Raw genomic sequence first — 15248 nt, forward strand, 5'->3', positions numbered from 1 at the left:
CTGGTGCTCGCGTCAAAGTAAATACCGATGAGTACAATGATGACCTCACGAGCAATACGTAAGGGTTTAAACTCAAGCTCAGGTCCAGTTTTCTAGAATTCGCCATTTCGAGGATTTCAGCCACCCTACGATTGGTTTTAATTTATACTTCTCCACCGACCCGCCCCTTTACCTACAGGTCCGCGCCCTTAACACGGCACAAGGAAATCGCGTTCAAATGCCTCTCTGGACGCAAGGTGGTGGCGGTCCTGTCACTTGGCTCCAGGGTCAAGTTGCTGCACCGCATGATAGCAGGGTGAGTGAACAATCGTCCGCCATCACATTAGCAAGGAATAAATAACAGCTTCCAACTGTAGGAAGAATGCAAAGGAAATTGCAAGGGACAGCTCACTGGCGTAAGCTGTGCCACAGTCGCTGCCACGTATACAAAAGAGAAAGAATTTGAAGATAAGTGCGAGCAAAGATTGAAACAAGAGATGCGCGTCGCAAAACCGCGTCCGCCGAAGTGACGACGCCGGGTTAAAGAGCAGATACCTCTGTCCTGAAGAGGCAGCGTAAAAATATACTTCTGAACAGGAGGTGTAAAAATCGGAAGCATGCCTTCATACGCAATCAATGCCTTGGCCTCGTTTGACGCTTTATCGCTATCTTCTGGGAGGCCGAGAGCAAACTACCACCGTAGCATTTTAAATCACGGTCGTAATGCACCTTTTCCCGCCTGAGTTTGTTGTGGCATCCTGCACGAAGGTCTGCGTTCGGTAGCCTGCTCCCGTATAAAGCGTCCTAAATTCAAAGCAATGGTGCATCCTAGGAGCAGAAAAGGTTTTGTAAAAACTTGCGTTCTGTGCTGTACAGTTCGAGGTGTTCGGAAGGTTTCGCGTGCTTACTTTTTGTCTTTATCTGCGAGTACGCGTGCAAGAAAGCGCGCGTGAAACTACGTGCTAGATGGTTCCCAAGGCTCTTGCCTCGTGTTCTGCGCGTGACATATGTGTTGTTAAAAACTATGAAAGTCTAACTAATCGCAGAGCTGAGTGCAACTGAAAACTTGGCGGCACTTATAGGGCAGTCAGGGAGCTGAATGTTATTAAACTTTTTTTTATATTCCAAATATTCCCTTAAACAATTTGATACTGTGCTAGTTTTTAAAGACAACAAAAATAACTTTTCCTAGGTTTACGGTCAATCCATACTGCCTACCTCACCTACGCACGTTTTTTTTTTTTGCGGTTGAGCAAGCAGAACCTGAGCAAAGCAGGACCGAGTGCTGCGGAAAAGAAGTCCGAAAAACGAGAAAATTCCTAATAGAGAGGTAAACGTTGTGAAAGTAAACTCGAAACATCTTAACTCCTATACCAATAAGCGCAAGATCGTAAGAAAAAGCGTATAGCAAGACAACAAACATGAGGAATCCGTACAAGAGGCAATGGTTGCAGATGCGTGTGACAAAAGTGCCAAAAAAGGAAATCGGCTGCAGCTACATTTCCTGAGCAGTCTTGACTTGAATGGTACCTATAGGTTAAGATGGAATGGCGCATACTAATTTGGTTTAAACTCGCTATCAATGTGCTGTAATAGACAAGGTGGCCTGAAATGACAGAATGGTTATTAAAATATGACAGTGGTATTGTGAAGCTCGTGAATCATGAACCGGCGTTAAGATAAAGACAAGCACAGGCTGCACGCCATCACGGCTGCGTCACCACCGGTGGTGGTGGGGTCGAGGGGGGTGCCATGAGTTTGTTGCCAGTCGTTGTATCAAACCTGCGATTCGATCCGGAGTGCTTTCTAGGAACTATTCTCGAACTTTTCTCGAAAATATTTCTAGAGCTATTAGGCCTTTGTCCAATCGCTACTTTGTAATCACGAGCACTGTCATCCAAAGGTCATATCACTTTAAGTTATAGGCGCAGGCAGCGTACTCGTTCCGTTGTCTCTGTTTTTTTTTTCTGGCTGATGATCCCAAAAGCTGAGCTTTTCTTTCCTATTGCAACGCAGCGCCATGTGGCGTGATATAGAGGGAAAAACATATCAGGGCGTTTCAGGAACTTTTACTGGCTTCATCGCATGATAAAAGGGATAATTTTTGAGCACGGCGCCACTTAAATTCGTTTGTAAAGTCTCATTGATATCTCCCTTTATGATGCAAGCGGTACGAAGTGGAGTAATATTAAAGGATGCTAAAATACTTTACTGCTCGTATAGCTTGCACCTGACGCTACGGAACAGTTTTGTACGATATTACGATTACTGCACCGCGATGCTGCCGATCATCGAGGGTCATCGAGATGACTGGGAGCGCGATGGACTGATATCCTGACCGACTGGATCACAACATGTACGGTACATTTTGCATAGTACTTCGATGCATGCCATTGATTACGATATGTACCTTGTTTCCGCGTCACACTTAGGAAGACAAAGGAGAAAGTGTCATTACTCGCCTGGCCTAGTGAATTGCGCTACGCTACGATAGAAAACTGGTACCTCTTGTTTTAACCCTACAAACGTCTGCGCCTGTAAAGAGCATTTCGACATGGGTGGTACCATTCGCGTCAACCGCGGTAACGTAACGATGTAAGCTCGGCGCTCCTGCTCGGAACACAAGGCTGACGGGCGCTTTTCTGAATATGTAGTCAAAGACCCCCCCCCCCCCCTTCTCCCCCGCAGTAGTTAGCCTAGGTCGTTCACGCGACCACAACCCTGACAAATGCCGTCAAAAATCGTCACCTGATGGCTAGCACAAGAAAGTTATCCCATTCAATCAGGCTCTCCAAACTCTTCAACTTAGTTCTTATCAACGACAACCGGTAGCAGGTGGCAGAAAAAGGTGCGCGCTACGTTCGCTGGTCTCCTATTTCATGGCGAGAATTACTCATATGACACGTAATATATAAGCGATACAGCTTTGTGTTTGTTCCTAAGACGCAAAGGCCCTTAAAAGCACATATGCAGATTCCGGCTGCCAAGGGCAGGATGCTATATGCACCGGCTCGACAGTGCATAAATATAGCGTTACAATGCTTCAATAGCGATTGCGCCGCTGCAAATTGCGGCTCTCAATAATGAGAATACCAGAAATCGGACTCTACCAACTCAGTGGGCCCATCGCTCTCTCTTTCACGCTCGGGTTTAATAACAACGAATGTAAACTTTTTTCTTCGCATTTTACGCATGTCAAAACTTTGTCATACAAGCATGCGTGCTGATGGGGTGTCTGCATTAGTGTATTTTAGTTTATCAGGGATATATTACATGTATCCCGTGGGAATGAACTTTTGGCCGGATTTTTCGGGGATAAGGTGGCCGCAGATGGCACAGGACAGGGTTAATTGGAGAGATAAGGGAAAGGCTTTTGTCCTGCAGTGGGCGTCAGGCTACTGCAGGACAGCTGCTGCTGATGATGATGATGATGACAAAGCCAGCCGCTTCAGATAGGTCCCAAACATTCGCCGTCTAACGTCCACCCTCTACCGGTGAAACTCTGCTGACGCACTAGAGTGGGCATCGAATCTTGGCACCACACATCGTGTTTCCTGGCGCGGCTGAACCAGGCTTCGCCGAACCAATTCTGTAAAGATGAGAGTGTTCAGAGATGAGAAGCGTTAAAGTGACATTTGCACATCTTTCCCTAATCAAATTATGTCAAATGTCGGCTTAGTGGTAGCACGCGTGATCAGTTACCGTTTACTCAGGCAGGATTTATTTTTTATCCAGAACCTGTCTGGTCTTTCACTTGAGCACGCAAAAATATGGCGTTGTTTGAAAACAATTGCCTAACCGTATTTCTTCTTACTTTTTCTCAAGCTAATTTTTCAAGCAACTGTTGGACCGGCATCTACACCAGCCTACATTGCTCTCGACGACATCACAATAAACGAAACAGACCTATGCGAGACCTTACCGAAGACTGCCAACGCCCTGCCTGTTGGTGAGTTTTGTGCCTTTTACACTAGGCAGACCTAGAGGAATTGGCCCATTTAGAAGGAAAACCTAACCATTCCGATATCAAAGCGGTTATGATCAGCTTTTTTTGGGCGGCGGGTGTGAGGGGAAGGGAAACCAAACACAGCAGTATCGTAGAAGAGCAAGAAAAGATGGTTGCGTAAAAAAGAGAATAGAAAAATTACACGAACCGTCACAGAAATCACAATAATACACCTCAGAAAGAAGCAAGAAGATAACCTACATTGGTAAAGAACCACAATTTTACGAAAAGTTAAACATTGAAGTTAAAAATCGAACTTTACTTTTATTTATTAGCCAAAGTGGCGCTTCCTGCTCTCTGGTTCCCTAGCGGTGCCAAGAAAAGGTGTTTATCATTCCAATATATAGGAACTCATGCCGCGCCAGTGTTTTCGTCGTGTCACAAGAGAGACGGTCGATTGTGCATGCACTTCGAGCACGGGTCATCAATATCAGATTATGCTCGAGAGTATGCTCCAGAGTACGCTTAGAAGTGTTTCCGTACATTTTCAAGCGAAAACGTTAAAGTAATTTTAAGTATCGCTAACACTCTCAGATAGTGCAGATATCTTTCTCAACAAACAGTTCTTTGAAATTATTCTGAAGGCAGTGCAAACTTCTTAAACTACTAAATCTTGCAATGCACATCTTGAGGCATATATCTATGGGAAATCGCACAGCCTCTAAGACTTCTTTTCATCAAGTCCTGCGTATTGTTGTAGCCTTTTTACAATGCTGCTAGCCCAAGGTAGGCGCCTTGACAGGGTGGGAAATATATCAACACAAATGATTACGGCACACCGTTAAAAAAACATCCTTGTAAAAGGATACTCGACATGATATATTACACTTGAGTGGAAAAACAATTCTTTGAAACACAGTAAAGGATAGACAACACATTTCACAGACTAAGTTAAACCAACGCTTGAAAATCATCCATGTCATCCTCTTCACTAAACATACTACCAAGGCCGTTGCACTCGACTACCGAGCGTCGAAGCAATCAGTATTTAAGAGCATTGTTCTTTTTTGAAAAGGCAGCAGAATTAAAGAATTTCTACCTATCGTAGTGTAGTCAAAAGGAAATGTGACATAATATGTGTTGTTTTTCAACTTACCTTTTGAACAGTAAACAGGAAACGCAAGCGCGAAAGTTTATTTATATCAGATAATGCCCTCAAACCTGCTGATCCCAGACTTCAATAACGGTTGTAATGTCATACTGATTAAAGACAAACCTATCGGCATGGTCTCGAATCCTTTCAACTTCATTGATATTGACTAAGGAAATGGGTCCGACATTATATTACCATATTTCAGAAGAGGTAAAACGACAGACTTGATGGGAAGAAAGTTGACATCCTTTGATGACTTACGAAGACATCGCTTATAATGTAATTTTGCCATGGCATTATTAGCAATGCTGGTAATACGGTGATCTCTACGCAGATCACGAGTTATGTGATGACTTCGATACCTGTTTTCTGAAACTCAGAGAAGGTGGTTTCCGTCTGCTGACTAGTCAAAATTCAAATGACGCTTCTTATTTGGAATGGTTAAAGCCACTCTTAAACCAATTCACATATATCTTCCACGTATTACACCACTCCAATAGGCGACTGAGCTCAACATTCAGCTTAACTTGATCATCATGCAAACTTATAACAAAGAACAGCACACAGTCGTCAGCATACAGGCGCAATTTTCTTCTACAACCATCAACAATGCCATTATATCAAGCAAAAAAATTCAGATATCACTTAAGACTGCTTGCGTGCTGTGAAGGCGAAAGTATCAGTTTGTCATCGTGAGCTTTCAACCTCGACGCAGGTTGCGCACTGAGAATTGAAACGAAGACACCTTCTCAACGCTTATTCTACAAATGCTGAATCCAGAAAGGTCCGAGTGAAACACCGGGATGCTCTGTTCGAATAGCTGTCGCGAGCTGGCCTCCAACCTGACTAAGACACGTATGCTGTATGCAACGAGAAATCGTATGACAGCAGCCGCAACGGTGTACGATGAATGGTTGCGTCACGATTTTAATGCAAAATTTGTTATGGGGAGTATAAATGGCACAGTAACTATCTCTAATCTCGGTAGACACCTCAACCGCGCCTGAGGTAGGAGGTAAAGAGTTTGGGAAGGCGTGCAATTGAAGGTTCATATGTTCGAGTCTCTGTCGCAAGCTAACCCCCCAACTTGACTAGCATACGTAAGCTATATACAAAAAGAAATCGTATGAGACCACCCGGAACGCTGTATCATAAACGGTTACTCACAGTTTCTCTAAGAATGTAGTTGGAAAAACAGACGCTGCACTGAGGTCACCCACTGGGTTATATACAAAAGAACGACGTGTATATTATTGCCTGAAATGGCGGTGCTAGCCTTACTGTGTGCGTACTACGGCAGCCTGACGTCACCATGCTAGCCTTGTTATCGCTGGAACCTTCTGTACCAGTTGCGAGTACACACACTGAAAAACACACGCCGCCGGGTATTCTAGTATTAAGACTATTAATGCTTTCGCATTTAAAGTAAAACTCCGGTTACCGAACCCTGGCGCAACACTTATGCAATAGATAAGAGTTTAAAAAGAAGTTCTCTATAAGCAACGTGTTGATGTGAAGAGGTCAGTTATGCATGCTGCCAGTTACAAATAATTATATTTTTTAGTATTCCACGAAGTTTACTGATACTTTCGAGAACGAAACCTTGTCAGATGCTTTGGCTAAGTCTAGGAAGAGTTCGACCATTGAGCTTCAGTCATTTATAGCGAGGAAAAGTCGTGAAATGTTTCAACAATTTGAGTCACTGTTGAGAAGCCATGCCTAAAGCAGTGCTAAGCTGCTGAAACAGAATGTGTATCAAGAAGTATGGTAATATGTTTGTGAATGATGTGCTCAAGTAACTTAGAGCAAGAACAGGTTGGGACTATGGGCGTTTAATTTGAAATAAGTTGTTTATTTCCACTTTTAAAAAATTATTTTATTTTGGACAGTTTCCTATCGTTGGCAACGTACCAGACGACAGGAATGCGTTGAAGATGACCGTTAGGAATGTAGACAACCATTCTGCAATCTCTTCAAAAAGGGATTATGTGTTTCATCGCGTATAGAAGATTCTCTCGTCTAAATTCAATAAAAAGATTAAAGACGCCCGGTTCAGTCGTATCCAAATCATGAGTGGCAGGAAGCCTTTTCATTTAGCAAAATGGGGTAAGCATTCGTTACCACAAGTGAAGACCAATCTGAAATATTAGTTGAATCCATCTGACATTTTTATGTCGTCAGACGTCGAGTGGTCGTTTTTGATGAGGTATCAGCACGAGCTGTTTTTGACAACATGAATCTCCAAAACTGAGCAGGCGATTTCTTTATCAGCCTACTAAAATGAAAATTGTAAAATTGTTCATTTCGTGGCGTATTTTGTTCCTCAGCTTCGAGGAAAAAAGGAAAAGCGTGATTCTTTGAAAAACATTTATTGACCAAAATAAATCTGCGTTGTTTAGTGGGAGTGCGCTTCCTCCCCGTCCGCAAATGCTGGTCATTGTTCCTAGCAATAAGCATTTCCATATCATATGACATAAATAAGCACTTCTCTGCAGCAGGTGCAGTGCGGATCGTACGCATTTGGGAGAATACACCATAATTTCACCCGGTTGATTTATGCATTTGGTTCTAATTTCTTAAGCGTGAACCTTTCCGCCTGTTCTGACTTTTGTATGGTTCAGCGAATGCTTCTATTGCTAACTTGAACACTGCATAACATCCCTATAAAGCTTAATTTCCCTCCGCATATTGGAGTACCCGGGATAATAACGCGCGAGAAGTAAATCATAATTCGTATCACATACTTCTACGATCGGGAAATTCATTCCGTCACCCGTCGTTTGTGCTGCTACATGGTTTATCAGAGTTTAACGTCCCAAAGCGACTCAGGCTATGAAGGAAGCCGTAGTGAGAGGCTCTGGAAATTTCTACCGCCTGGGGTTCCTTAACATGCACTAACATTCACAGTACACGGGCCTCTAGAATTTCACCTCTACGAAATTCGACCCCCGCGGCCGGGATCAAACCCGCGTCTTCTGGGTCAGCAGTCAAGCGCCACAACCGCTGAGCCACCGCGGCGGTGTGCTGTTATATGTTGCGGTTTAAAAATCACACCAAAAGTAAAGTGGTTTCAGAATGACGCTGCAGTCAAGATTTTAAATTTTACCGGGGATTTTAGGCCATAATCGAACAAAGCACGAAAGGGCTATGTGACTAGCGCGGCGTAGCGGCGCATTCACTCTCATTAAAAAAATCAATTTTAGTTGCCGACATTCACTAAATAAAGTTGATGGACTTACGCACTATGGGCTTATCACTAACCAGCCATCGTTCTGCCTGCGATATTCATGAGTGTTCTTCTTCCTTCGAAGTGCATCACATGTTACGCGACAAGATGAAGGTGGTCAAGAAATCTAGGGAATGACGGGGTCGCAGCTCATGAATTTCGTGTTCGTACCATTGCTCATGTTCATGTCCTTACTCCTTCTGCTGCTGGAATTAGGCAATCTCCGCTGGTTTCGAGATGTGGAAAAGCGATTTTCAGCGTTCGTAACGCACGGCGTTTTTGTGCTCTATATTTCACTCTGCAGAGAACACAAACGCCATTAGCTGGCCACATTGTAAGGAGACTGGATGAAACCTCATGTGTTTGCGACAACTAGAATAAATGAAAAGAATATAAAAATGCATGTGCGCATTAATCTTTATTAGCGAAGTGGTCTTGGAAAGGGCAAAACCATTGACAAGTGTCCGTCTGCGGCATCACTGGCCATGGCTTTTCTTGGCTTTTTTGCTTTCTTATTGCGGTGTACCACCGTACACTAAGGTGCTTAAGAAATATAATATCAAGCATAGCCTTAGTGGTATTCAGCAGTGTCTTTCATACAATCAAACGAAACTGTTTTTCTTTTCCTGCAGTGGACCTCCTCAGCTGCAACTTCAAATATCCCCACTTGTGCCACTGGTCTACCCAAGCAGTGTCGTCAAACGCTTGGAGGTTCGGGACAGCGTTCTCTTTTCCACTTGGTCCTTACCCACCTCCAGGAGTCAGTGGTAAGTTGTTCCCTCGCTCAGTAATAGCGCTAGCTACTGCAAACAGGAGGGATTAGAAATTTCATTTTTGAAGCGAAAAGCTTCATTGCGCTAGGTTAAGCAGCCTTCGGGTAGCGAGTACAACGACCTTGAATGACCTTCAGCCTACACATGGATAGCCGCGTTTGATCATATGCGTCTAGAGTTATGGTGTCGAACCTTTGACCCCTGATCTTGAACCATTACCTTTAGTTCGCCTTTGAGCTTTGACATTGGGTTCCTTTTTTGGGTTGACCTTCAAAACATCCGATGGGGTGATGTAAAGCCACGGCATGACATCCGAAGGGGGTGTCTGTCGTAACACCATGTGATACCCCGTCAGAGTCACGTGATCGTGTGGGTATACATGTATAGAACGACCGTAGCCAGCGTGTAGCTGAGCTGCCATGGAGGAGCCTCAGACGATTAGCAAGCATGCTTGCGTTTCGCTGGATTCCGGTGCTGGCCAAGTTAAGCCACCGCCAATTTTTCATATTTATTTCACGCATTCAATTTCAAATAATATGAATGAATCCATGTAACCACCCATGAAGATGCAGATATCAGTCGTAGGAACACGCAACTTAAGCATGAATGATCCCGTTTGCCATCTTACTTTATTTATTTACTTATTTATATTCTTATTTATTTATTACAAATACCTACACCACCCGTAAGGGGATTAATTGCAAACACAAAGGTATTAAGAAGAGCGCGAACGAAAGCATCGAATCAGTTATGAAAGAAAAATACAAACAATTAATATTTATTTAACTAAAAGTGAAAGGCAACACATTCAGCAGCAAACAAAGTATCCTAGTATAAAAATTATAGACTCCGTTAGTGGAACTGAAAATCACGAAGAAAAAAATTTTCGCACATTCACTAACATTTATTAGTGAATGGCCGGCAGGCCGCATTGTGGTAAAGACGCGTTAACGACACACATTTAGTGTAAATCCGCATCATCTTTTTTAGCCGAGCAACCCAAGGTAGAGTCATTCATTGAATTGCTGCTCAAAGGGTGGTGTGGTATAGATAAACTTCGCTTGCATTCTGGGCCTGGCAACCTCGGCTTCAAAACCAGGCTCTCCCGGCTCATCCGGGCGTAATAAACCGGGCCAGTGTTTCTTGCGCACGCACTTTTTTCTATTTTCTCTAATTTACGGGCCAACTTCTTAATCTCATGCACCCACATAGACTTCTACTGCCCCCTTCTACGTTTTCCTTCTATCAGTACCCAGTCCGTAACCCCTAACGACCACGGTTATCTTGCCTTCATATTACATGTCTTGCACCAGCCAACTTCTTAATTTTGACTAGGCTGTAATTAACCCTTTTTCGTTTCCTGAAACACACTGACCTCCTCCTGTCTCTTAACGTTACACCTATCATTTTCCGTTCCATAGCGCGCTGAATTGACCTCAATATATAGTTGAATCCTTTTCAGTACCCTCAGCATTTATGCCCCATAGGTGAGTACCGGCAGGACACAGTTGTTATTTGATTTTCTGTTGAGAAATATGGGTAAACTGCCATTCGTGATCTCAGAGAACCTGTCAAATGCGCTCCACCACTACCTTAATCTTCTAGTTATTTCGCTCTCGTGAGTCGGATTGTGCGGTCAGTACCTGGAACATGAATTTTCTTATTACTTCGTGTGCCTCGCTGCGAATCGTTAACTTCTGTCCCCTTCCGAGGCTGTTCAATGTTAGTTTGGTTCTCTGCATATTATTTCCAGATCCACCGTTCTTCTCTGCCTGTCTAAGTCTGATTGCTTTCTGCAGTTCATCTCCAGAGTGACCTATTAAAGTAACGTCATTATGGAAACGCGGAATAATAAAATGTTCTCCATTAACTATTATCTCCCAATGTTCCAAATCGGGACCTTTCAATACATCCTGTAAACTGGCGATGGATAGCGTTGGCGAGATCGCGTCTCTTGCTTGACATGCTTCCTTATTCGAATTTTATTGGTAACTTTATGGACGACTATAGTGGCTGGACAGCTGTTATAGGTACCTTCTGGTATTTTTACATCAGGCGCATCTGATAAGTTATGATTAGCCTCGTGTTTAAGCGGCAGATTTAAGGATGAGGAACAGACAGTGGCTGAAATGGAGGTCCGCAGCTGGCAGAGGACCGGGCTCATTGGCGATGAACGGAATGGACATTTAAATAGCCGACGTAACCTGGACTGACGATGTCAGGATCATAATTTTATCTCCCTGAAGAAGAAGATCGTTCAGGGATCAATATTTTTGCATGAAAAAAATTAAGCGCGCAATTACCAGCCTTTTGGCGGGCAGGATGCCGGCAGGTTCTCACAGGCGGAGACAGCCTTCGGCTTGCGATGGCAAGAAAGGTAGTACAGCCTCAAACCATGACGGAAACTAATCGGTCTCAGAAGAACTTTGTGGGCTTCATGTAAGAGAGTTGGTCCCTGGGGTCTTTGCGACCGTTCCTCTTTCCTTGATACTGTACGGGGGTGAGGTAGAGGGGCCGAAACCTCGCAACTCCACCAAAGATGTTACGTGCCCTAAGGTGAGAACGACGAAAGAACGACCTGGGAACAGCACACAGGCCAAGAGAACAGGGCACCCAAGCCCAGAACACGCGCACCACCGAGACACATTGACAATACCCGTTGCAATATGTTAACGCGACAGCTTTAAGGAGCTCGTGTCCCAGAAAAGCCGGTGTCGTCAACGTCCTTGGCCGTGAGCGAAAAATGGCGCGTCTCGGTGGACACCCGAACCGCGCCGTAAGAGAAGGGATTTTCCTTTTGTTACGGCGCGGTACGGGTGTTCAGCGAGAATTGTGAGACAGGTGTCATTTCCTTTCCTTAAAACCAATTTTCGTTTCAATTTCCTTTCCTTACGGCCCGGTTCGATTGTCCACCGAGATATGTGAGACAGGCGTCCTTTCCTTAAATTGTCCAACGGGCCACGCGTCGCGCCGAACGGGCGTTGGCGTTTCGTGGACTCCTTGGCAGCGCTGCAACACGCTGTCGCGTCTCACTCTTAAAGACGAAGCTTAAGAGTCCTCCAATTTTTTTTTATCTTTTAACCCTTTTTGCCCAGCGGAGGGCAGCTATCTTGATATAACCGTTGTGTTCCTTGCAAGATTTAATTTATTTCTTTTTCTCTGTGCCTCTCTTGAAAGGAAAGAGGCGCAGCATTGTGGGCCTTGATCAGGATGCCCGCCAACGCGTTCATCTTGAATGATAGATGCGTTGTGCCATTGCTGGCTTCGCAGGTGGCATGATCTATATAACCGGAGCCGCACTCAGAAGCAACGGTGGCTCACTGCGGCTTTCCTCGGCCATCGTCAATGAGGAGTCGGGTGCCGTTTGCTTCTCCACGTGGTACCACATGTTCGGTGCACGACGGGTCACGCTGACTTTAGGCATCAACAAATCGCAGCCTACAGCCAACTTTGGATGGATGTGGTCGTTCCTTTTCCAGCAGAGGGACCGCACCACCGCAGACCGCTGGTACAACGTGCGCAGGACGCTGTTCCTCAACGGAGCTCACAACCAGGTGAAGATACCACTTTTACATTATATTCAAATTGGTAGCATATACAGTTCCTGGTTTTCATCTCTGTCTTCAGTGCCCGCCATTAGTGTAAGACGGTGGCCGTCACGAATATGAAATATGTTATTAGAGGATAAGCACTAGAACACACAACGACACAAGAGCGCGGAGCATCATGATAGCTTTTACTGCCGACACAAAATCACTAGCAGAGACGAAAGCATAAAAAATAAAGAATGAAAATGAGCGCATGTGACCAATCAGAGACGCCCGGCGATTAGCGCCAAGAGAAAGCAGGCTTCTCGCATGTGTCTAAATTGGATTAACTTTTTTGCCTCTTCAGAAAAAAAAAACTTGCTCTTCTAATCTTGAGGTGGATTGGATATACCCTTTCACGTAAGAGTTTATTATGGAGGCTCAATTTCAATATCGCGGAAAGCCCAATTGTAGCTGCTGACACGCCAGTGTGCAAATAGAACCGGAATTTGCCCTGACACAAAAAAAACACCCGAGCTTATCAAGACGCACACTCATAAAGTACCGACGTTGCAGCAAGTACACCCTCCCGCATACGAAACAGGAAGAGAGATTTAATCTTCAAAGGTATTAGGCCAAATCTGTACCAAAGATCAATGCATGTTGCAATTCTTTTTGAGGCATGGACACTAAGGTGTGGCTTTATTCATGAATGCAACCACGGTTTAAATAAAACATGCCAGAAGTATGCGTACTCTATTGCTACTTTATGTTGCAAAACAATGCATCTACTGTTTAGAAAGCTGGCTGGTCTGTGTCAAGTTATGCAACTTCTTTGTTAAATGCCAGATGCAAGTGGCCCTCACAGGCAGCAGTAAATGAAGACACGACAACGCACACACAGCGTCGCGCTTTGCGCGCACGTTTATTGTGCCACGTGTTGATGATAACGATATGGACAATGAACCAACAGGTAGAAGTGGTGGATAATCGAGCTCTTTATTGGGCTGACTTGAGCCCACTAAGAACAGAATATCTCAACAGTTGCGATTGGTCACAGGACCGAGCAGAGTCACTAACTTGCGCCGCAGCGGCGCACCGTCCTTAGTGTGGATCCCCATTCCTGTCGTCTAGTAGCCAGCAACGTTTACGTGCGCGCGCATGGCACACATTCCTGGCGGCTGTTGTTAGTTTCGTGGTTTTAAATGCGCTTCTGTTCACTTGCCCTTTGTCTTAAAAAAATAAATGTGAACACGCTGTTATCCTATGCAACCATGAGGAAAATTATTGTCCGTACCAAGTACGTCTAATTGGATAGATTGAAAACTAAACATTTTGACAGATTTGCCTGTCTGGTTGGGTTTGAAGACTTATAATAAACTGCACATCTCCAACCAGAATTTTAACTTTAACCCAACGTTTCGAAGCCGACTCGGCTCCTTCAACAGGGGTGACTGAGGGCAGTAGCTAGCGTCTTTTAAGTATGGAAGGGAGGGGGGTGGTGGTGAAAAGAACGACAGTTGTGTCGCGAAAGGCGCGGGGGAGGGGGAGGGGGTTTAGGCTGTTAGTCACGCTGGCGCACTGCAGGGAGGTGCTGAATGGCGACTTTTTTTCGCTGCGTTGAAGAGCGAAGTCCATGGGCATATACTGGGGGCAGGTTTCCTTTTGTGCGGTTGATATTGTTCGGGGTGGTTTGGATATGCCTGGATTCAAGAAGGAACCTCTTGTGGTAATTTGTTTCGGTGCTGAGGATGCGGGTTTCTTCAAAGTTGATTCTATGGTCAGAGTCCTTGGAATGTTCGGCTACCGGATTGCGCTCTCTTGCGAATTTGCGGACGTCGTTCTTATGGTGCCAATTCTTTCTTTGAAATTTTTGGTTTCGCCGATGTAGCTTGCGTTGCAGTCGGCGCATGGAATTTTGTAGACAATGCCTTGGGGTCTTTCTCTCGGTGGCCGGTCTTTGGGAACAGGTAGGCAAAGCGCAGTAGTGTTTGTGGGTTTGTGCACAACCTGGAGACCCGATTTTTTCAGGATTCTGGCGATGGTTTCGCTGACACCTCCGACATAAGGTAAAGTGACGTATTTTGGTGGTGTCGTTGGTCTTTGTGCGTTGATTACTTGACGAATGCTGTGTTTTTGTCGTCGAATGGTTTTTTGAATAAAGTCTTTTGGGTAGCCGTTCATGATAAGTTCTTTGAATATCGTGCGTTGTTCTTTTTTTCTGTCAAGTTCTGTGCTGCAGTGTGTCTCAACTCTTCTGAACAGCGTCTTCACCACTGATGCTTTATTAAAGCATCACTGATGATTTTGGAATCGGATAGTGACATCCTCCTTCGGTCTTCTGCACTTCCGGTTCTTTCCTGTGCCGCGTCTAATGCACGGCGACGATGACGTTAGGTGCCGTGTCCAAGCATATATGTATGAACTGGTAGCTGTCTTCACACAAGTGATTAAAGCCGTCCAGCTTACGTATGTTCCGCTCAGTTATAATCGGGATCCGACAGGTACTGACACACCAGTCGGCTTGACAACGGCTGCCACTTAAAAAGCAGTTTTACGGGCCATTTTGCGCCCTCTATCTGCATGATAAAGTTGTTTTACTATTTTCTTCTTTTTTGAAAACCACATGTAAAGCGTTTATGGC

At 44.6% G+C, this 15248-nt stretch overlaps 1 protein-coding gene across 1 annotated transcript in view; it reads left to right on the forward strand.

The window, feature by feature from the left end:
* The window catches only part of LOC144129737 (MAM and LDL-receptor class A domain-containing protein 1-like), a 142438-nt gene that overhangs the window by 18124 nt on the left and 109066 nt on the right, over window positions 1-15248 (forward strand). The window contains exons 9-12 of the mRNA XM_077663823.1: window positions 179-295; window positions 3805-3928; window positions 8937-9071; window positions 12348-12631. Of these exons, the coding sequence (XP_077519949.1) occupies window positions 179-295; window positions 3805-3928; window positions 8937-9071; window positions 12348-12631 (660 nt within the window). The remainder of the gene's footprint in view (window positions 1-178; window positions 296-3804; window positions 3929-8936; window positions 9072-12347; window positions 12632-15248) is intronic.

This window comes from Amblyomma americanum, chromosome 4 (assembly GCF_052857255.1).
Source record: "Amblyomma americanum isolate KBUSLIRL-KWMA chromosome 4, ASM5285725v1, whole genome shotgun sequence".
Lineage (NCBI taxonomy): Eukaryota > Metazoa > Arthropoda > Arachnida > Ixodida > Ixodidae > Amblyomma > Amblyomma americanum.